This window comes from Zosterops lateralis (genome assembly GCF_965231275.1).
Source record: "Zosterops lateralis genome assembly, chromosome: 12".
NCBI lineage: Eukaryota > Metazoa > Chordata > Aves > Passeriformes > Zosteropidae > Zosterops > Zosterops lateralis.
Genome location: NC_139772.1, coordinates 4,785,712 through 4,809,270, shown reverse-complemented (window position 1 = coordinate 4,809,270; position 23,559 = coordinate 4,785,712). Strand labels below are relative to the sequence as shown.

At 40.8% G+C, this 23,559-nt stretch overlaps 1 protein-coding gene across 1 annotated transcript in view; it reads left to right on the top strand.

Annotated features, from left to right (window-relative positions):
- The window catches only part of CMIP (c-Maf inducing protein), a 131,084-nt gene that overhangs the window by 62,102 nt on the left and 45,423 nt on the right, over positions 1-23,559 (top strand). Inside the window, exons 2-3 of the mRNA XM_083869987.1 lie at positions 7,169-7,294; positions 16,171-16,221. Of these exons, the coding sequence (XP_083726113.1) occupies positions 7,169-7,294; positions 16,171-16,221 (177 nt within the window). The remainder of the gene's footprint in view (positions 1-7,168; positions 7,295-16,170; positions 16,222-23,559) is intronic.

Genomic DNA, 23,559 nt, shown 5'->3' with positions numbered 1-23,559 from the left:
TTCAAGGAAGTTGGATAAATAACATACCCATCTTGTCAAGGTTGGGGAGTATTTCTTCCCAAGGGAGAGTTTCATGGACTGCAGTGATATGATAAATGCAAAACTATGAAGAACATGAACCATACTAAGGAGTGGTCATTCTTAGGAATCAGTGACCCAGTTTTGGAGGAGGAAGAGGGGGATGTTCTTGAAGCTGATTCACATGGTTGGAGTCAGGAAGTCTGTTTTCTTCTCCCACATCTCTCAGGCTTCTCATGTTCGATCAGGTGTGATCAAGGGCATGGTGCAGCTGCAACCTTAACTGAGATTTTCTTCTCAATTGGAAAGTGGGAGATAGTAATTCTGCTCTTTGAGTTCTTTACATTCCTTGGGAGGTGTTGAAGTCTTCAGTGCACACCTGGGGAGTTGCTGCTCCAAGCAGAGATGCTCCACCTGGCAGGGCAGTCAGGCCAGTGTCTGTGAAAGTCTCACTGTGTCAAACACAACTCCTCCCTTTCCATTCCTGATTTCTGGCCTGGGACCAATTCCTGCCCCTTGGCAATGATCTGGCAGATTTGGCCACTTTTTCAGTGGCAAGCTGTGGTCAGCCTCCAGCTCTGCACAGGGCAGGGGCACCTGGCAGCATGTCCTCAGCCCTGTCAGCAGAGCTCTGACAGCAGGAGACGAGGTTTCTTAGATAGGCTTGACCTTAGAGATTTTTGGACACCAAAATGGCAAGCAGTGTAGCATTCAGTGCTACTGGAAGTCTCAGGAGAAATTCTCTTTGTCACATTAAGCTGGCCAGAGAGAAAGGGTTGATTTCTTACAGGCTGTTTAGAAAAGGTCGTCTTCATAATGGGCCTCTTCAGAAAGTCTTCAAGATATGTCTTATTTTACTCCCAGAAATTCAAATAATCAAAACTTCAGAAATGTTTCTTCACCTGGCTTTGACAGTAAAGTAAAAGAATGTCCTTGTTAAAAAAAAAAAAAAAAAAAATCTATATGAATTTCAGCTAAATAATACATTTTTCCTGCTTATTTGACTCTTCTGTCATGGTACATATTCTATTACATGACCTTATTTTCCCTTTTTTTATAATAATGAACTTCTGTTCTGTGCTTTTAACTTGCTTCAGATCTGAATTAATTTGAAGTTCTTCCCACTGCTGGTGTCTGCTGCACAGGTTTTACATGTTTTAAGCTTGTATGTCCTAATCTTGAGACCACTTTTTTCTTGTCATCTCTTTGATGGACAGTTTTGGCCTGTCCCTTTACTAAAGCTCCACAGAAGAGATATTTCAGCCCCACTGCAGATTGGAAGGTTTTTTTTTTTCCTGCACCGTGTGGGGTAAGCTGTTTCTTACTGGCAGCTCTTACATTTTTATCAGTTTTGTAAGGTTAATTAATGCAACAGCCTCCAGTCTTGGTTGTCTTTAAATATTTAGAGGAAAGAAAGAGATTTATGCACATTTTTGCTGCTGAGCTAGATTTGGTTGAACTTCTGTTGGATTTCTGAGTTAAGATTTCCAGCTGGTATAAATCAGTGAAATTCCACTGATTTATTTGGATGACCAGCTCTGTGGAGGATCTGGTCTTCCTCAATTAAATCTTGTCACTGAACCTGAGCTGCTTTGCACTGAGCATATGACAGTTGCTGCTGTATTTTTGTGTGGAGAATGTGGGATAAACTTCTGCTATCTTTTATCTCTCTGTATAGAGAAAGGCAGGTGTGTGTGTACATTTATACACACACAGACATGCATGGATGTTTATACACACAGTCACCCACACACAGAGAATTGTGCTGGAAAACCCCCTCCCTCTTTTCACCTATCATCACTACTGGACTAATACACCCTTCACTTTGACTGACATGGAACCTCACTGAAGATTTGAGTCACAGTGTCCAAATCTGTTTCCATGTACCAAAAAAAATTCAAATCCAGCCAACCAAAACCCCGCCAAGCATCAATACCCAACTAGGAGATACTTAGGAACAATGCAGCTCCAAGCAGAAATAATTTAGATTTGCCCACGGGGGAGACCCCATGGGTCCTTGGATTGAGCACCCATTTCACTACACAGAACAGATGGAATCTTTTTTTGTGGTCCAACACATAAAAGCACCTACTTACCTGGAGGGAGTGGAGAGGGAATGGTGATGATGGGCAGGTTGAGAGGCTGGATGAGTCTGATAGACTGAATGTTGTTCCAAGAAAGCTTAGAAATACCTTTGGGTAGTTGTGGGCCAGAGTTGGGTGTCTCCTTGCTGTGTTAGTCTTTTGGTCTGTTCTGTTTTCAGGTTAATCTCTGCGAGATTAGCATTGACTCTCTCAAGTCATTATGGCAAGTGAGCATGGCAGTAAATTCTTCCATGTCAAGAATAGAGACAAATTGTACTGTACTGCATATTATGGCATAGTACTACTAATTGCTGAATTTGATAAATGTCTTCTGGTAGGTTCTGTAGTTAATGAGCAAAGATGTTAATTGCCCTTATCTGAAATATCTGTATTTGCAAGGACGTTCTCTGGAGCCATGGATGTCTTCTAACAGAGATTTATTTCAGATCAGCCATTGTTTTCAGCAGTTTCAAAGTCCATTACCCTTCAGTATCAATGAATAGTCTCCACCCCCATCAAAGTTTTGAGAGCAATCAGCTCCTTATAGGGAGCTATGTGTGATTTAGCAGGTCTGAATCTTATTTAGGGTATGGAAAACTTAAATGTGGTACAGCACACTCAGCATCCTGGGCTATAGCAGGAGCACGACTCATTCTTAAGAGCAGCCAAGAGAGAAATAAGCACCTGACAGCAGAAGAGAAAGGGTCTGGAATAGCCCCATTTCCCCCCACCATCTGGAGTATTTAATTGGGAAAATCATTCTCCGTTGTTGTTGTGTTGGTGGGAGTTGTCAGTCTAAATATGTTTTAATGCAAATAACCATCTCTATTTGTAGAATTCATCATTTCTAGATGCTTTCTTTGGAAAATATGCAGCTGAAGATTTAGTGCATTATTATATGAGTAAGTGCATACAAGCCTCATATTAACAATGGACGTCATGTTTATTCTTTCCCTTTTAGAATTTCCCATGGAAGCAAGTGGGCAGATTTTTGCATTATTGAGTAGTTTGCTGCCGCCGACTTTTCCCAGAAACAGAAGAGAAAACCAGGCTTATGCAGGAGCCTACATGTTCTTCCAGTTTTGGGAGCACTGGATTCCCCTAAGATTTGATTTGTAGTAGGTTTTGGTGTGTGCCTATTCTGGTGCAAAGTTTCAGAGCTGTATGATTAATAAATCTTTCTGGAACTGAAAAAAGACCAAGTTCTCACTGAGGTTAAAACATACCTGATTTCCCAGCGGAGAAGTTGCATGTTTTGTTAGAGGGCTAAAGGCTAATGGGAAGAGAAAAATGTTTCCTTGTGGGGTTTTTGTTTGTTGTAATAAATTGCATTTTCATTTATGAATCTCTTACAGTTTTTTCCGAACATGTTCAACAGCAAACAGCCAGAAGTTCAAACTGTAACTGTAAATCTCTAAGCTGACATATGTAGATTCTCTGGCCAAACTTTCTTAAGTCAGGGATTAATTTTGTAGAGTGAGGTAGAAAAGTCCATTATCTATCTTCATTTCATAGATTTCAGACTTTGCCAGGAAATACAAATCTCCTTTCAAAAATGACAACTATAAAAATAAGAGTTACTGTTTTCTTTAATAAAAGACATTTTCAACTGAACTTGACATATTGCTGCTCAAAATGCTGTGTCTTTAGACTGTCTGATACCAATAATTAAACTGAAGTATTGAGGTTCTCAGCTCCTCTATATGTTGCTCCTAAATTATGTTAACATAGTGTTTTCTGTTTCATGTTAGAAATAGGGCTGAAGGAGCTCAGCAGTAATTTGGCAAAAGCTGGATGGGTTTCCTGATCTGCCTGATGCCACAGCCAGACAAATATTAGTATGGGCAGAGACAAAGTGGGTGGATGGAGGTGGGAATGGTGCTTAAGACTAGTATTGATGCTAGATGCTTCGTGGTGACCACTGAGGATCTGTCTCATTTTAGGTGTTTTCAAACCTCTGAATCCACACTTCTGGCCTTGTGTGTTGTTCCAATTTGACTTTCCCATGGAGAGAGCTGGGGGTGAGGATGCAGCTTCTGGAGGGTGGTTGCAAGCAAGACCATCTGCAACATGGACGTGCAGCACTTGCACTGCTCATTTATCAACCACAATGATTCACTGTGATTGACGTTCACATACCTGAATGCCAAAATAACCTGTGTCTTAAGAGAAACCAGTGACTCAGGCTGTGGTTTTACCTCAGGCCATTTCCTGATAAATGGCTGAACTGTGCTTGGTCTTGGGAAAACACTGCTGAGGAGCAGGGCTCTGTCCTTGCATCTGTGTGTGTGGAGAGGTTGGGGAAAGGACACCTTTGTGTGGGGCTGACCTTCCCCTTGTGAGTGCCGTGGTCTCTGTGAGGAGTGCCACAACTCTGTCAGCTCTGGGAAGACTCAGGTTTGATGACAGCTCTGTTTTGGTGCTTCTTCAGGGCATTTCTGCCCAGCCCTGATGTGGGAACGTGGTGCTCAGTGTTGGACAGCACAATTTTAAGGAATGCTAATACAGTGATAAATCACTGTGCTTTTGATTCTCTCAGTTGTGAAACAGAGGTGAAGCTGCCTGTAACTGGCATTTTCAGAACTGAAAATGTCTCACTTCTTAGAACATGATGTTTTTAGTGAAAGCAGAAGCAATGCATGTGATGATGCTTGCAGGGATTGAATATATTTGGGCTGCTCATTTTTTGAGTAAGACTGCAAACAACTGTATGTGCGTAGTATGGCAAGATAGAAGGTGAGGACGTGGGATCATATGGATGCTACATAAAGTACCTCATTGGCTTTCATTTAGATTGATTGACCGTCTGCATAATTCCATTTTATGGTTTAGTTAGTCTTCCCATCCTTGGCAAACTGCAGAAATCTGCTTCTCCATTCTCCTTAAGGAAAAGGACTGTCTTGTGAGAAGAGGTGTGTGCCTGGGATGAAGTCACTCATGTCTGGCTACAGAGCTGTGGTTGAACTGGCTCAGTTGTCTTTAATGCTGTTTAAATGGATGATTTAAGGTATAGGAGAAGCTTCTCTTGGGTAGAGATTCTGTGAGAATTCCTCAAATCGTCTTTGAAGTTAATGGAGGGTATTAAGGGCAGTCAGCACCTTCTTAAAAGAGAAATTTAAATTGCTTTGATTCATTTCATTTTATATTTGCATTAACCAGGTCTGGATTTCTCCCTTCTCTGGTCTTTCAGAGCATGTTTTTGATAACTTCACCCCCTGAGCATATTAGATTTTACGTTGGCTGTTTTGATATTTTTCCCTGAGTGTTGTAATGCTGATTACCAAAGGATCTTGGGCCTTTGGCTTCCTGTGAGAACGAGATAATTACTCTCCAGTAGGCAATGCATGACGTACAGTATCAGCATTAAGCCACTGGGATTCCAGTCACTAGTGTAGAACAATATTGTGGGTAAATGAATAAGCAGAAGTTTATCATACTTCCTGCATAACAAGGTTTTCGTTAAAGAGACAGTGAAAATTGTTTTCACCCAAGGCTGGTGCGAAATGAGCACTGCTGCAACAACCAGGAGGGAAAAAGACATTGAGGTTGAGTTCTGTGGCTCGCTGGGTTTTTCTTGCTGAAAAGGCAGCTGAATTCTTGTAGCAGCAAAGGTGGGTGACAGGGCTGTCACTGCATTTTTGGTGGATGACGTTTATGGGCTCAGAAACATGTATGGAGTGTATAACTCCAAAGTACGGCTTCCAGATGCACCACCCACTTAACTTATGGGAGAAGGTTGTACCAATTAGAAGTAGAGACGTTCCAAATGCAATTTGCTTATTTCACACTCGCCCCCAGGAATCCTGTGTTGTGATTTTAGTTGGCCCCGTTTGACCCTGAAATAGATGTGGTTTTTCCCTTGCCTTCATTATTATGAGACTGTCAGTTAAAAATAACTTATATATTGGGCACAGTGGGAGTGAGTTTGAGAAGTTGAAGTTATATGTAAATCAGTAATAGTGAGAAAATAATTCATAAATGAAATGAGCTCTATTCTCTTGAAAGACACGGTCAGGTCTATGGTTTATCCATGAGGTGGGATTAATTATTTTTGTATGAAAATAGTTTCTCTGTCACAGCAATACTGATCATCTCACTAACACTGTAGCACAGCAAAGTAAATTATGTCTTTGGAGGACCTCTGTTAAATATTCAATTACTTTAAAAATTACTTGCATAAAGTGCAGTGTATGTACATATACTTAATACATACACAGCTATAGCACTGTGTATTTACTTAGTTTAAAATATAATTTCATGTGTGCTTGCACAGATACATTTATTTCAGCCTATCTCTGAGACAATTGTATTTCTGTAATGCCTAAGAATTACAGGGATACTAACAAGGAGTTTCATGTTTAAGTTTGTTTTCCTGCAACTATCAGTTTGTATTGTATATTTAACTGCAAAATGCGGTTACTTATTTATGTTTTAATTGTGACTTTGATTTTAAACCATCAGCACTCTCTGCAGGAAACCAGTACTTACCTATAGGCCAAGATGAGTACATTGGTTGCTTTGCTTTTGCTTGAGTCTGAAACTTGAGGGCTGTGTCTTTGGGGCCCCAAGCACCACTGTCAGATGGAGGAGTCTGGATCTATGATGATGTGGTTGAACAAAATTGCAGCTGGAGAAAAGAATGAGGATGTGTGGAGTAAAGCAATCTTGCCATAGGATAGTGCTGATCTGTCTGTGTGATTGAGATGCTTCTTCATGCATTGAGAGCATGTGCATGGACAGAGCCCTTCATAGCTCAGTTCAACCTGGAATTAAGTTCCATTGATTTTTGGATCCAAGACAGGTCGACATTTGTGTATTTCAGGCACCTTGGACTGGCCTGGGTTTGTTTTTATGTGGGTGATCTTAACACTTGAACGAGTTGGAGGAAGGTGGCTGGATGGGTCTCTCTCTTGAATGACCTGGGCAGGAATTTTGCTTCTCAATTAGATTTTTGCAGATACTTTCAACACCAAGAGTAATTTTCATAGTGCTGTTCTTATTTTGAAACTGTGAAAGTTGTGATGGCTAAGTAAACATTTTTTCCCTTCTCCTTTGTTTTCTTGCAGCCAACTGGGTACATGGAAAACTCCATTTCCTACAGTGCTATTGAAGATGTTCAACTGCTGTCCTGGGAGAATGCCCCTAAGTACTGTTTACAGCTCACAATCCCGGGGGGTACTGTCCTACTGCAGGTACAGTAAACATAAAAGTACAACTTTCTTTCTCTCTGCCTGTGAATCTCCTTCAACTTCTTGCTGTTTCCTGTGCATGAAATTTTAATTAGATGGACTCAGAAAAGGCAAAGAGCTTGGTGGTGTTAAATTATCTAACCACCAGAAAATTTGCTCAGGGTGATAGCTCTGAAACTCTTTGTGGTGTTTTACAGTCAGAATGGAAATTTTGGGCCACAGGGATTAAATCTTCTTGCTGAATTTGTGCAGCAAAGTGGTGCTCTGTGTAAAGGCACACTGAAATGGGAATGATTGTATTTTTACAAATGGTCCTACTCCTGCATGAAAAAAGTTAAAAGTTTTGTCCTTGAATTCATATAGGAAACCCAGAACTTGCACTGGAACTGACAGATAGCTATTTTTAAAAGATACTCAATCTTCACTGAAATATTTCAGTGTATTTGTATGGATGTCTATATATGCTGGTTCTCTGAAGTGTTGTTTTCAAACAGAAGACACTGTTTACATTATTCCAGATTTCTTCATCCACTTGTGAGGCTTTATAGGCTCCCTTAGGTCACTGCAAGTTTTAATGACAGAAAAGCACTCCACAGCACTGAGCTTCGGCAATACTCTGGACTAAGTAGGAAAAGCTCCATGGCCCCAAAGAACTTTGAAAGGTCATAACTTAAAAATACCAAACAGGCTTCAGCTTAACTCTTGCATGGTTCTCTCTCGTGTTTCTCAACATTGTTTTGAAGATTAGTTTATTTGTTACCTTTTGGGATTTTACTTTTTCAGCTGATTATACAGCCATGACTATGGTGTAAATGTATTTCATCCAGGTAGGACTGCAAAGACAAGCCATGACTTCCCAGCAGCTAGATTAGGGTCCTCATTATTGTTGAAATGTTCCTTGCCTAATGCATTAATGGAATTAATTAGACAGAAAGTTGTCTAAATTTCCCAAGTTGGTTGATTTTCTCGTGATAATTTTGATTCTGCTTTTTCCCTAAATTTCCCTAGTGGTGCTAGAATTTATGTTTATATGTATTTCAACAGATGGAGTAGTTACACCTGCCTTTCCAAATTCTGTTTCCAAGTGTTTATTCCCTAGTTTATGGCAGCTGCCTTTTTGGGTCTGCTTAATGGAATATAAGATAAAGCTTGAACCCACAGCTTCCTGCTGAAGGAAAGGAAATTGGTAGGGTGTAGGCAGGCTATAATTTGGAGCAGCCTTACATTTGTCTCTTTAAAAGGAAAAAAAAAAAAAAAAAGAAGAAGAAAAAACCAACAAAAGAAATGCATAAATAATTATGTTTGTAAAACAGTAACATCTTAGCATGAATACTTTGGTATTTTCTTCAAAGAGATTGGTGTCTTTATGTAACCTCATAGGAACTCATAAAGAAGTGGAGTGAGCTGGACTTCAGTTTATTGCTACCTGGCTGAGCACTCTGGATCAGATTACATTATAACTATGGGAATTTCAACATAAGTCAAAATAAAAACTTTAAAAAAATGTTTTTGATATGACTTGGTCCTTGGTAGTATCTTGATTCATCAGATGTGGTCAGATTGGAGGGAGTATAAAATTAGATTTCCCTTATACAGTTGTAATGTGTATTCACAAATCCAAAACAGTTCTCAAAGTTATGTTTAGTCTGCTTAAGAAATAGAGTTGAAAAAGCTGGATTTATGACGTAGTTGAGTTCAGCAGAAAAACTCTAGTATGTGTAACACAGTAGAGGTATCCAAAAGATACTTCAACTGAGGAGCAGAGAAAGTAGCCCTTGCATAGTTCAGTTATTTCCAGATTTTCGAGGTGCTTCAATACATCTCTGGGAAATGGTGACTTCCAATTTTTCATGAAATCATTCTGCCCTGCTAATCTGAGCAGCAGCTCTGATGCAATGTCCAGCTCTAGTATCAGGAAGTGTATGATAGTGGAACAAGTCAAACTAGTCCAAAACATGTTCCCAGTACTGTTTCTTCTGAAGTGCAATTTTGATGAAGTCAGTATTCTTATTTTTTTTCCAAAGCCTTTAAATAAAGTGTGTGTGTATTTATGTAAAAACATCTAAGTCAACTGTTTTGACTACCCCAAATTTATTTCATCTGATTAATATAAATTTTATATTTTGGTCTATGCTTTTGCACATGCTTCATTGTAAATTCTTTAATACTATGAGATATTATTGACATGATTTGACATAAAATGAAGCAGTTTAGTACTTTGAATCACAGGCTTTCCCTTTTTTTTTTTATTTTTGAGAAAATTTTAGATTCCAATTTCTTCTTCACCAAAGGCAGCACGGATTTATGAAAGGCTGGTCCTGCTTGACCAACCTGACCTCCTCCTGTGACAAGGTGACCTGGTTAGTGGGTGAGGAAAAGGCTGTGGAGGTTTGGTTTGGCTATTAGGAAAAAATTCTTCACCAAAAGTGCTCTCAGGGCATAGACTGCCCAGGGAAGTGATTGAGTCACCACCTCTGGAAGTGTTTAAAAGATGTAGATGTAGACCTGGGGACATGGCTTAGTGATGAGCTTGGCAGTGCTGGGTTAGACATTGGATTTGATCTTAGAGGTATTTTCTAACCTAAACAATTCTGTGTGAGATGCCACAGGAGAGCCTCTGTCCATGTTCAAGTTTTCATCCCCTCTGTCTGCTGTCACCAGGGTCTATTTTTGACTTATTAGTGCACAGTAATGAGTCAGAGAGGGAAGAGTGCCATTACCTTTCCTTACATCATCCCAAAGCCCTCCCATGGCAACACTGACCCATCCCAACCTATTTTAACACATGAAATCTGACAGGCAGTGCTGGAGGTGATGCAGCTCCTCTTAGGAAATGGGATCAATGTAACAGGACGTGTCTACCTGGGTTTCAGGGGGAGTCCTTGTTTCCAGGCAGCAGAAGCTTAATCTGGGCTGGGTTCACATTTAAAAGGCATTTTCATGTGTGGAGTTCTTCTCACTCAGTGTTTGTTGAATAAGCACAGCTTATCTGAGTGTTTCACTGCCTGGTATTTGGGGATTCCCACTGTCCCATGTGGGAGTCATGGACAGTCAGATTTCTGGGAATCATGGACTGTCATTTTTCTAGACATGCTGAGGGCTTGTGTTTTCTTTCCCCCTGCCAAATGATGTGGTCCTTTCCCTCAGCAGCAGCCAAAATCTCAGAATTTTTTTCTTCCCTCTGTCTATCTTCTTATTCTATCCCTCTTCTTGCTATCCAGTTGGGATAGCAGGTGTGAAGGAAGGTGTTGTTGAAGCTGGTTTATAGGCCACAAGCTCTTGAGGCCAGAAAGTAGGAGCTAAATTCAGCTTTTGATGAAGTGTGAGCTCTTTAGTATTAGGAATAGCAGGGCCTCCTTGAGCTGGGCTAGGCTTCTGCTATTCTGCTTTCAATTTGTAAAGCACAAGGTGTGATTATGGTGTTGTGTGGATGATTGAGGGGGATGCTAACCTTGATAGTGAAATAACTGGAAGAACCTTTTGAAAGAGATTTTAAAAAAAAAAAAAAAAAAAGAAACCAACCACCTTACAGTATAATTTCATGAGCTGCTGAGCACCAGATGTAGGAAAAGTCCCAGGAAAAAGGTTTTGGTATTTCACTCATGGCAGTACTGCCTTGCTTTCCTGTGGTGTCCTTTCTTTTAGCCTTAAAGCCACCACTTCCATCCCTGTCGCTCGTGTTGTTTTATTCATTTCTTGGCAATGGAGTGTAGTCAGAAGGAAAAACAAACAGAGCAGGAAGCCTTGACAAGCACAACAGTCACACACGTTCAGCTCGGTGCTTGACCACGCTGTTTGTGCCAGGGAGTCCCCACGGTAAATGTTTCCACTGGGTTTTCAGTAATATTTTATTTTAGTCTCCTTGGAGAACCTGCCTTTTGTTTGAAGTGCCAGTCCAGCCAATGCTGCCAGTGTGGAGAGGTCATACAAGGACCACAGCCCAGCAGAGGCAGGGAATGTTTTAAAGGAGGAAAAGGCCATTTCTAGCAATTCACAGCAACTCTGTGTGTGTACCCTGGGTTAAGCCAGAAGGGTGGCAGGTTTCCCTTGCAGCTCTGCCCAAGTCAGAGGTGCAATGCTGGGATTTGCATCAGCAATATGAAGGTTTTGCACTGCTGTGTGCTTGCCATGGGGCTTGGCTTCCTGCAGCCCTGGGACACTCCACTGTTCCTGTGGCTGATAATAAATAGGGGCAGAGGAGCCTGTGCTGTTTTATGGATCCCAGTAGTGAATATCAGCTGGAAAAAAACCCACAGCAAACCCTGCCCCCCGATCCTGCTGACCAGAAAACAAGAGAGGGAGAGAGACAATCACAGAATAAACTAGTGAAGAGTCAAAGCCAAAATCTGGGCCATCAAATCCCACTTATTGCCACATCTTTTCAGATGGCAAAATCCCCTAAAAGAGTACGTGTGAAGGACGCTTTTGCAAGGAGAAACTTGGGAACAGTTTGCCACATGGGCAAGCCTGTTCTTGTATCCTTCTACATAACACACATGCCAGTAGCAAGGGATGTCATGGTGCTAATTTACTGTTAAAAGAAATGGCAGAGGTCTTCACCATAATTTTTAGAGTGCTGTGTTTCTTGCTGTTTCAGGTGTTCTGTTTCTCAGCAATATGCAGGTTCCTATTTAGTTCTGGGTACAAATTATGGCAGGGGCTGTAACACTGGCATGAAGCAAGTGTTCAGTTTCCTATTTTTGTAAACAAAATAAAAATCTGCCTTTAAAACATTCACTGCTTTTGAATAATAAACTTGTATTCCTACTCATTGACTAAGAAATGAAGTAGCTGGGGTGCAGAGCAAATACTTCCTTTTGCAACAGAGATACAAATTTATTCATGTTGACCAAAGCTTTGCATATGCAGGCATTTAATCTCTTGCACAGTTTTTCTCCTGTGAGCTGTCTTTTTAAAGCAAGAGAGTTTAATCCTATGAGTAAAGTTTGTACTGCAGCTGATCCCAAGTGGCTTTTCCTTTCTGACTGAACCTTTACACCCCAAAAATAAGAATAGAAAATCCTTCAGAACACAGTTCCAGGATCAGTTAATCTTAAAAAAAATACTGCCAACAGTAGATGTTCTTAAAGTAGATATTCTTCTTCCTCATTGTAATAATAAATAAGCTACAAGTAGTTTAATCTTTCTGAGCCTTTTAAGAGTTTTGCACCCACATTTTCCTGTTTTCTAAAGTATTTTTCTACTATGTTGTGGTTGTACAAAAACAGTGTGAGGTCTTGACTGTGTAGGAAGTTCAGTTGGACCGTGTGTCATCCACTACCCCGTTAAAGCCACTGCATTTGAGAACAAATTATTTGCAGAATTGGGGCCTAAATATACTAAACGCATGAAGGGCCTAAATTATTATTTTACATACCTCTATAGGTATGAAAACTGTATTGAAGTACAATGAAGAATTATAAAATCTTCATTGTACTTCAGTCCTGTCTCACTATTTGTGACAAAAGCAGACAAAACATTTCCAGATGAATTTTTTTTAAGTTGGTAAAGTAGCTGTCAAAACAGTGGAGCAGAACTGGACTCACTGCAAGGGCAAGGCTGAAAGTAAGAAAAATCTTCTCTGTGTGGTCAGAATGCCCAAGGAAAGCCTGGTTTAAAGTCTTTTCTGTCTCATTTTCTCCTTTTTATTGTACCCTAGAGCCGAACAAATATAGTAAACTATGCTCTTAGCTGCGGTAAAGAACTGTAGGTGTCAGTTCCCAGGAAGTGATGACTTCAGTGCAGAAAGCCTAGGTTCTGTCAGTGCACATCAGATAAAACTGTAAATGTTGGTGTGCAGCCCCACAAATGAATTGTGGTTACCTCCAGTGCTTTACACCTTGCTGCTCGTTGCTTAAAGTTCAGAAATGTTACTCAGAGTAACCTGAATGCTCGAGTAAGTCAGTGCCTGCAGAGTTGGCTGGGCAGCTGAGCACCCACAAGAGCCTGGTGGTTCTTTTTTCATCCTGGCATGCTATGAACTAACTCACTGTTCCTTTGGTAAGGAAGAAATGCTCCCTGTAGTGCCTTCTCAGTTGTAAGCCTGAAAATGAGGAGGGAAGACCAAGGGGATGCTGTGCAAGAGTGAGATGTTTGTTTTCCTTTGTGAAAGATCCAGCGTTTCCTGCACAGTGCTGTGGTTTTGCTGGAGTCAGGTGGCAGGAAGGGTGCACTGGGAGGATTAGCCCCTGCAGCCTGGGAGAGATGGGGGATGCTGGTGTCAGACAGCTCCCTCAGGATAAGGTTGCTTGGGGTGGAGCACTCAGTCTGTGCTGAACACGGTGTAAAGAGCACTGCTGGAGTGGCCATTGGCCATCCAAGCTTCTCTTGCCACTGAGTCCTGATCACTAGTACAACTGTGGGGATTCTCTAAAGGTTTGTTGTTCTGTTTTCTGTTCACTTTGTCTTCTTTGTCTTGATTTTCCTGGGGAAGTGGTCTTGAATAGCAGCCCAAGCTCTTGAGTGTTTAGAGTGGTTCAGACTCCTAACCTAGACCCAGGTGCCAGTTTGCTTGATCACTTCTCTACAATAACTAACTCTGTGTGTAGACAGTGCTCGGTCCCACACTTGAAACCCAGTCACTTTGCTAATTTTACTTTTTAAATGCTTTTATTTGTATATTGCTGCCATAAAGTACAAGTCTTTCCTTTGCCACTTTTGGTTTTGTGTCCTGCAGCATTCTTCATTTCTTTTCTCCCCCAGTATTTGCAGACCACTTGTTCCTCCTCCTCTCCATGATGCCTCACCAATAGTTAGGGCTCCAGTCACTTCCACAATCTATCTACATATAATATTCTCTAATTATTTGCAGTGGTCTCTTATGTTCTGACATGGTCTCTTATGCTACTGACATCATTAAAGTAGGAGAATAATTAAGAGATCTCAGTTTAGAGCTTCAGCATTTGCTCTTACTTTCAGACCAGGGACCGAATCAGGTTGAATTTTTGCCTCTTTGAGTGAAGTACTTCCTTCCCCTAGAATAGTTCTGATTTTATTGATTTAAATAACAATATCTTAGTCTGTTTAGTTCCTATAAACTCAGTCCTCTTAATTTTTTAGAGGATGTATTGGATGTGTACCTTGCAGTATTATTGGTACAATTGCTTAGTGTACATGAAGCCTACAAAAACCTTCAGTTTTACTTATTCTTTAGAGGGCTTTGATGCTAGAGTTTGGAAAGGAGATTTTTGTTCTCCTGCATGAACCAGGTGTCTCCTTAAAACGAGAAAAAGAAGAAAGGTTCAATTTTAAGTTAAAATTTTCAAAGAAGTCTGTTGAGGTTTTAGAGCTTTCTCTCTGGCCAAAGATAAGAAATATCTAAGAGTAATTTCTTTATGTTTTTAAAATGATGTTAAAAATATTCTTGTGCCTTTTGGTGGCAAATTGTTTTTTGACCTTTTCATTGTATTAAAACATAATATAAAGTATATTGAATTGAAATTCAGTTCCATAACATACAGGTAGAAAGTCTGTCTTGTGTCATAATGCCCACGTATACATAAAATACTGTGTAAATAATGAAAAGTCATTAAATATTGGCTGACCAAAATATCCTGAAGATCTGCACTCCAAATGTTATTATTTTCCATTGCATGCAAAGAGAAGATAATAGAAAAGGAAGTTTGTTTACATTTGTAGCAGTTTCATACTCTGATATGTCAGCATTCTTCTTGAAATGGAAAGTTTTTGATAAATTGTGTGGTCAGCCAAGATTATTGCCTCACCATCTACTGGAGGAGCAATTGATTCTCATTAAGATACAAATAATATGTAATACATATACAGAAGGGTATTACTCCTTTTAATTCAGAGTAATCAGTCCAAATTCATGTCATTGAACCATTAGTAGCTGACCTTGAGATTAAACACATTTTTGGTAACCATACAGCATTTTTACTTCTGGTATTCCTGCCATTATCAGTGAACTGAATGAGTGTTGGGAGATTAAATACATTCTGTAGTGTGGATTTTGAGTATTTACCTGAAAAGATGTTGGGGAGTGAAACTTGATAAGCGACCTTTAATTTGCAAGAAGTATGTGCTTTTTGACTGGCAAAGAATCACACTTTTTTAACATGGATTTATAGGCTAACCTGTAATTTTCACTGTTTTTGTTAAAACATTTTGAAACGTGAGTAAAAATTGCCCGTTGGCAGCGTCGAGGTGGAGCTGGAAAAGCCAAAGGGCATCTCTCTACCCACTCAAATACTTCAGACTTATGTCACCTTGTTAAGGCATGCATATCTACGTCACTGTACATGCTTTTATATTTTTTAATACCAAGCCTTTTGACCTTTGAGAGTGTTGAACTGTTCCTTCATTGGCTACGACCTGGCTTCACACTGGGAATTCCTGGCAGCTGTGCTTGATACAGACAAAAATGGGTGATGGCTGGGAGTGATTATTGCAACATTTATGCCATTGCTGCAAACAGTCTGTGCGTGTATCTGCACGTCTGTGTGTGCTTTTCACTGTCCTAATATCACTGAAAGAGCTAAGGCATTATTTGAATTGCTTTGGGGCCAGCTGAGGAGCAGGGCAAGAAAAGAAACCAGAGTATGGGAAAAAAAACCCACCTCTCCTATTAAAATGTCAGCCCATCTTCCTACTCTGCTATAAGTGATTAATAGCAAATTCCCCAGAGGTATTAAAGATTTGACCCACACCTGATTGAATTCACGGAGGATTTTTCACAGTCTTTGGGCTGGACAGCATTTCATAGGAGGTTAATAAGGTTTTGGTTCAGTATTTCATTATGCAGCAAGGTCTTTGTGTTACTGCTTTCTGTGAAAATAATAAAACTGGTTATAATATAAAGTACCTGAGTGACCTGAAGCACTGGTAGAAACTAATGAGTCTGTAACTTTACTTTTTTGCAGGCTGCAAACAGTTACCTGAGGGATCAGTGGTTCCATTCTTTGCAGTGGAAGGTAAGTTCTGTACTTCATCTCCTTCATTCTCTGCCTCCAAAAGTACTTTTTAGAATTCTCTGTTTGTTCAGTGTCAAAGCCCTGAATGGATAAAGTCTTTTCTTGCAGAAGCCCTAAATCAGAACATGTCTGCACTTTTAACCTGTCTGTGTCACAAATGAAGTGGACAAATTAACTTGTTGCACAGCCCAGCTTTATCAACATGTGCCTGGCTTTGAAGAGTAGATAGGCAGGTAATTCACATTTAAACAGGACAGAGATTGGATGGTTTTAGTTTTTTCTGTGAAGTGTAATATGCTACAGTGAGTTCACCTCCTCACATCCTCTGGGCTCTTGGGGTATTTTGAGGTTTTTTGTTTGGTTGGTTTTTATATTTCTGAGAAGCTAGGGAGAAAGGGTGTCTTTTAGAGTTGTTTACTGTTTGTGTATCATCAATCAGTTAGGCATCAGTCTATGTTTATATTTTAGGCTGATTTGGAATTAAAGGCAGTTTCCATTTCAGAGACCTCAAGTCCCTTCCTATTTTCAGTGGGAGCAATGGACTGATTGCCCTGAGTAGGGAAAGTGCATCACAGTGACAACATTGTCTCTAAAAAGCAGCACATTCCTCATCAAAAACAGTAGCTGCTGACCTTTGGATGGAATCTCTATGGATCTTTGATGCAGCTGGAAACAAGTTTTGACCAGATGCTGAATATGATTGTCCTCCCTTGCCTTGCAGTGGGAAACACAAGCAGTATCTTTCCAGCTCAGGACTTGTCTTCAGCAGGGTTTCAGTGAAGTCAGCCAAGTTGGCTGTGCAGCTTATCAAGATTTCAGCCTGCTGACAGCAACCGCATGGAAAAATATACAGAAATCCCTCCCACCAAACTGGTTTTGTTGTAGGTGTATTTGATAGTTGCAAAATAGTTGTGTGGCAAAGCTACAGTGTTGGTGTGCTTTGTGCAGCCATCAGTGTCTGGCAGAATCGTGTTCTGAGCCGTCCCAGGTTCTTATCAGCAGAAGCCAAGTGTTGAGATCTCCTTTCCCAGAGCACTGGCATATTCTGCAGCCTGTTTCCCTGATTGCCCAAACGAGAGTGGGACAGTAGTGCTGATAGCAGGAGGCTGGGTTGTGGTGTAGCACTTTATTTTGGCCTCTTGACAGTATCATTAACACAATACCCAGCCAACCTTGATTTCTTTGCAGCTCCTGTCCTGAGGATAACAAAGCACTTAAAGCATGCAGAGGGAGTATCTCCATGTGGCCATTATTTTCTCTCCTGCTTTGGCAGGCAGGGATGATCAGAGAAAACATGGATAGAAATGATGGAATTTCTTTTTCTACCTCACTCCCAGCCAGGATGGTTGTGGTACCAATGTGCTGGTGGCTCATGCCCACTTTGTTTCTGCAGTGAGGGGAGAATTGGAGTTGGGAGGTGCAACTCTGGAAAACACAAAGTAAAATACGGTAAAGATGAAACATGGCCCTACCATTCAACTCACCATATAAATTCTTAAAAAAGAAAGGAAAAGAAAGCAAGCAAACCAGGGTAGACAGAGTGACCTGGCTTGCTTTTACATGCCTTTCAGTCATGGAGAAGGAGCTTTGCTCTGTGGGAGTTGTTTTTAAAGGAGTATTTCTTAAACTTTCCAGTGCTTCTGACCCAAGCCTCTCGTTTTGGGAAACTCTGAGTAATTTAACTTGGTGCAAAGTAGGATTTATTTTTGCTTCCCTGCTTCCCTCCCCACCCCCATTAAATTTGTTTCTGAAAAACAAGTGAAACATTATCTTGATTTGAAAGCCCTTCCCCTTACCAAGAATAGCAAATAGTGTTTTCCCATAAGAATAGTGACAGGGTTTAGTCACTGCCCAGGTACTTGGCATTAAGAAATTCCTCTTTGCTAAAATGGAGGCAATTTAGTTTTTGCTTTTTGTTGCTTAATAGTTCAGAGAAAGAGCACCTGGTAACTTTCTGCTCTTTGGCAGATGAAGTGAGATCCCAGTGGGCTGAAGAAGCAGGACAAGCTGTCAGTGCAGAAAGGAAGTGAGGGAATGCAGTTGTGTGTCTACCTTAGTGAAGTTTATCACTTTACTGCCACTGCAGCCTATAACTTTAAGAGCCAGGTGCCAAAGTTCTTCTCACTCCATAATTTGTATGGTTTGGTGATTAAGCAGGTAGTGAGGGAACCCACAAAAAACAGGAAACCTATTCTTCTGGAATGGGGCATTTACACAAAGCACCAGCTGGCAGGGAGATCACCGCAGCTGTATTATAATTGGGTGGTTGTGCTGATGAATGATATATTTGTCCAGTGGTCTTACAAATAATAGGTCAAAACATTTCTGTGGGATGTAGAACACAGATGCAGACCGGTGCAGATAGCTGTAACAGTTGTTCAGGGGAAAACATTCAACAGAGATGATCTTGCTATTGTTTGTACTTGTGTGGTGGGAGCATTTAGGGAATCCAGCTGAACCCAGAGCCCCAGTGTACTTGGCACTAGATTTAAGTTTTAATTTTCTCCTGCTCTGCCCAAGCAAAGCTGGAGGAATCCACTGTACAGACAGAAAACTGATATTCTGAGAATTTCCAGCAGTGGGGATTGCCCCCTCTTAAATTACAATTATGAGAGCAGAGTCATATTCTGTCAGTGTCCTTCTGACTCTTTCCTGTGCTTGAAGCCTTGGGAGTCAGATGCTGCATGTACCCTGAGCTGCATGGGAAATGGGTAGGAACAGTGAATAGCTGTGTCTCAAATATTTGGAAAAGCTCTTTAGGTTTAGGCACATATTTTGGTGTTGCAGGAAGGTGCTGAGGTCTGTGAGAAAGCTTTGATATGGTGCAGTTTTAAGGTTTAACATGCTGTGGGAATTCAATTTGCCAACCAGCACCCTGGAAATTATTTTTGTTCTAGAGACAAACACGGAAATAGAAATCAAGAATAATTTCTTCCTGCGACTCAGAGAATAATAAAAGAGATGGTAGAGATTAACAGAAATAAAAGAGAACCAAGCATGTAATTATCCATGTTTTAGATCCAGCTCCAAGAGGTTTTATGTGTCATCAAACTAACTAGCTGTCAAGGTGGTTACACAGCTTTTTAGTTGTGTCTTTTCCCTTGAATACTGTGCTCATTGAAGTCAGCAGGGATATAGGGACAGCGTGAGTGTTCCTTATGTAGTCATCTTCTCTTTGGGTTTTCCATTTTGAGCCCTCCCACTAAGGGTTACTCATAATTCCTCATTTAATCTGGATATCAGTAAGTATCACAACTCCTACAGGATTATTGGCCACCTCAGCCTATTTTTAGAAATCCTGATTTCCTTCGGGTTGTAGCTAAGCCAAACTGTCTTTGTCCAGAGAATAAACAGAACATGTTAACAACATAAATCATTAATCCATTATGTAAGGAAAGTTCCTCTCAACCAAGGAGGTTGGATTGAAACCATGATACATAATCTTTGGTATGTGGAAGCTGATAAGTCATAACAGTGTATCAATAAAGATAACAACACTTTCTGTGGGTATAGAAAAGAGAGTAACACATGCAGTTCATTGCCCTCTCTGGAGCCAGGGCACAAACAGTGGTAACCAACCACTTCTGTAAGGGATGAATACAACTAAACTTGGCTTTGAGGGATACTGGGACCAGTAATTTTGGGATACATGCAAATAAGCAAATGCATACTCGTGGTATTTTCCCAGCCAGCATCCATCTACTTTGTTGCTTATCTAGGTCTTCTCTCATGGTGCAGAGTACAGGTATAGTTTTACATTTTTAGTGGGAATTCACCTAAGTTCATGCAGGGCACATTGCATTTTTTATTGTGCTTGATAGTAAGCCCTGAACACTGCCCTCATTGTGGGGTGAGTGTTTTCTGGTCAGCTGGATGATGCAGCAGTCAAACATGTCAGTTGACAGCCTTTGGGGGAATGTCCTGAATTGACACAATACAGAAAGAACAGAGCCAGGTCTGCAGGAAAGCATGAAGCATGACTCAAACTGAGCTTTGTGTGCCTCTGACCTGGATCTTCTAGAAAGGCTTGCCTGTACCTTGTCTTTCCCACTGATGCTTTTAACCAGTGCCTGTGTGTCCCCTAATGAGCACTGCTGCTTGCTTAGGGAGTTTACACATCTCTTAACAGGGACAGTGCAAATGTGTTAATTGTGGGATTGTTTAGGTTGGAAGGGACCTTTGAACATCATCTGGTCCTCTCTCCACCCTCACTACACTTGTCCTCTCGCAGTGCAGGGTTTATTTGGGATGGTAGGAGGTTGCTGAGAGCCTGTGAGGCCCCAGAGCAGGCACATGGAGTCAGCAGTGCTGAGCTGAGGGGAGCAGCCCCCTCCCCATCCTGCTGCCTGTGCTCGTGCAGCTCATACATACCCACCCCTGACTCACAGTCAACACTCACACCACCTTTTGTTTTAAAATTCATTTTCAACCCAGACTCCATGTTTTGAATCCCATGAATTAGGAAACTGGAACAATGTTGTCATTTGGGATTTGCAAACATTTTGCATTGAATACTAAAACAAGCGATGTTGGCCTTCATTCAAAAACTTTAATTTTGGATTAATACTTCCCTGGTTCTCATAGGGATTGTTCTATCTGTGTCTTCAGGAAACAGATACTTCCATGCACAAGCAGCCCTATTAATTGCAAAGGGATTGACTGTCAAATAAAGTCATTCTTGACCTGAATGGTGACATGCTCTCTGGTCTTTATTGTGACCAGGTTATGAATTTCTTGTTCATTAGTATTGAATATTTTTTATGAAGTATACATGGGTGAGCATCAGTTTTTGTATCAAATGGTGAACATTCAGAGTGAGTTACTTTTTGAAATTTAAAACTGCAAAATATTAAGTTAAGAGCAACTGTTCTTGAAAGTGTGGTAAAGCCTTCCTTGTGTAAAGCACCTTTACGGCTTTGTCACCATGGTAATGATTAAAAATAGTGCTGATACAGGAGTGGGGGTTATATAGAATTTAAATGATGGCATTAAAGAAATTTACAGCCTTAAATCTCAGTAAATCTTGCCTTAAAACTGTGAGATCTGGAAAAAAATCATATTGGATATAGTTAAAAGGGCCAGTGTGTTTAGTGACCTAATTTATGATCTGAGAGAGGAAGGTTTGGTACCCTGTGACAATTCCATAGCCCTGTGCTCTACTGCATAGTGAAAATTCTCTTTGAAGAACTCAGCAGTTCTTTGGAGGGGTAGTTCTGGACTTCAGACCTCTCCTTGGTGGTTACCCAGCACACAAAACTATAACTCTCTTGGCTGTTCCTTTGCTTTCTTTAGCTGAAACACTGAGGTATTTTCACAGAACAGAGAAATTTTCATTTTCTTTTACTTGAGGTAAAACAATAAATAATTATGATACAATTAGGCCAATGGTGGCTTTTTTTTTTTTTTTTCTTCTTCCTTTTGTGTCTATGTGCAAGTCAATAATATAAAGATGGGAACCAAAGCTGTGGAATTAAGTTTTGCTTTTCAAAGCCTCAGGGCTTTGGGAGCATTGTGGGCTTTGATGACACAAAAGTTTTGGACAGGCAGGTTTATTCTTGGACAGCTAAAAGGTAGCACACAAGTTTTTTACTGGTGGTTGTACTCTTCCTCTGAAATGTTTGGTACCAGTTACAGAAAGACCATGAAGAGGCTTTTAAGATATCCTGCCTTTCCTCTGCATCATGATGCTGTTCCAGGCCAGACTTTGTACTCTGTAGGGAGCAGATGTGGCATCCAAGGGCTATATAAATGGATCTGTGTTGCCAAGGAGTGAGACTGGTACCCGTTTGAGCTTTCTGGTGAACATAGTGAGACCATTTTTCAGTTTTTGATGACTCTTCTCATGGTGAAGTTGATGTTTGCTGGCATGGTTATTCTTCTTTTCTATATGAAAGGTAACATGAAATGCAGCTGTATTTGCCTGCTGTTCATCTGGTGATTGATAAAACCACCTCTTTGCAAATTCAGGAGCAGCATAATGGAAATCTTGTTGTACTTACATCCTTTTATTTCCATAACATTTGTTTTTTGTAGTTAAGTTGGGGGGCATGTCTTTTTTGTCTTTTGGGGTTTTTTTACTTTCTTTTTGGCTTGAGATATCTTCATGAGCACATGAAGTCTGTTGCCGCTCTCATTTTCCAGCAGAAGTTTGACAGTCTCAGGCCATCTGTTATCAGAAGTCACTTGAAAATTCTTGGCCTTGTTTTCTGTTTCTGGGATCTCATTTTGCTAGAGGTAGCTGTGCTGCCACAGCAGAAAGGCACAGATCTCACTTGGGAGGTGGAAATGAATAGATGAAAAACAGGCGAGATGTTGACAGAAAGTTTTTTCTCCTATTCATTTTATGAAATGGCTGGTAATGTTTTAAGAACTGGAACAGGTGGAGTGGCTAGATTTTTTTTGTTGTTTTTAATCTTTCATTACCTTTGCACTGGGAAAATACCTCACTCTTTCTGGGGGGCCACTGGAGCAGGTTCCTCCCAGAAGGTGCATCTACAGCAGTGGCAGCTGAGTGTTGGCTTCACATGAATCACTTCAAATCTGGATGCCTCATACCCATGTCAGCACAGCACTTTGTCCAACCCAAGGAGGCTCTCTACAACATGCTGGGATGCCAGCTTGGATCTGAGCTGCTGCTCTGAGCTGCTCATCCAGCCATAGGCACACAGGCTTTGTGCACCCATAGCTGCCTCCTGCATTGCCAAAACTGCCTTTTTTAAGGAGGCAGAACTCAAGCCAATTAATGGCCTAGTGGTGAAATTGGAGTAGAAACTAGATAGTTATTTTCTATCTTGCTTTAGCTAAGTCAGGACCAGCTCTAAATTTTCCCCTCTAGACTTGGATGCTATCCTGTTCAAACTAATATTAGGTCTGAAGATAGAGGGGTGTCAAAAACAACTGAATAAACAGGTCAGCTTGTTATTGTGTGCTTAGGTCTGAGCTCTGAAGAGGAGCAGATACAATTGCTGGAATATGTTTTTTCTCAGGAATGCTGAGCTGCTGGCCAAGAGGGATCCTCGGGTTTTGTGCTGGTGAATTGCTCCTCCGCATTATTCCAGGGCTGACCTTATGACTAATTCTTTGCAATTCAGGATTTGGAGGTCATGGTGACCAAAAATTTCACCAGATCACAACTTCTCATCTATAACTGTCATAATATAGAGATGCACCAAAATCATTCTGTTGTTCAGGTTTCTGGCTGCAGAAAAATCTGGTTTTAGGAGATCTCTTGTGGAGACAGGACAAGACTGGTAGGCTTTCCCCAGGAGTGTAATTATCCTCCTTGCATGATGCATTGGGTGTGAAAACCTAACTCTGGGAGATGACACGTGCTAAGTG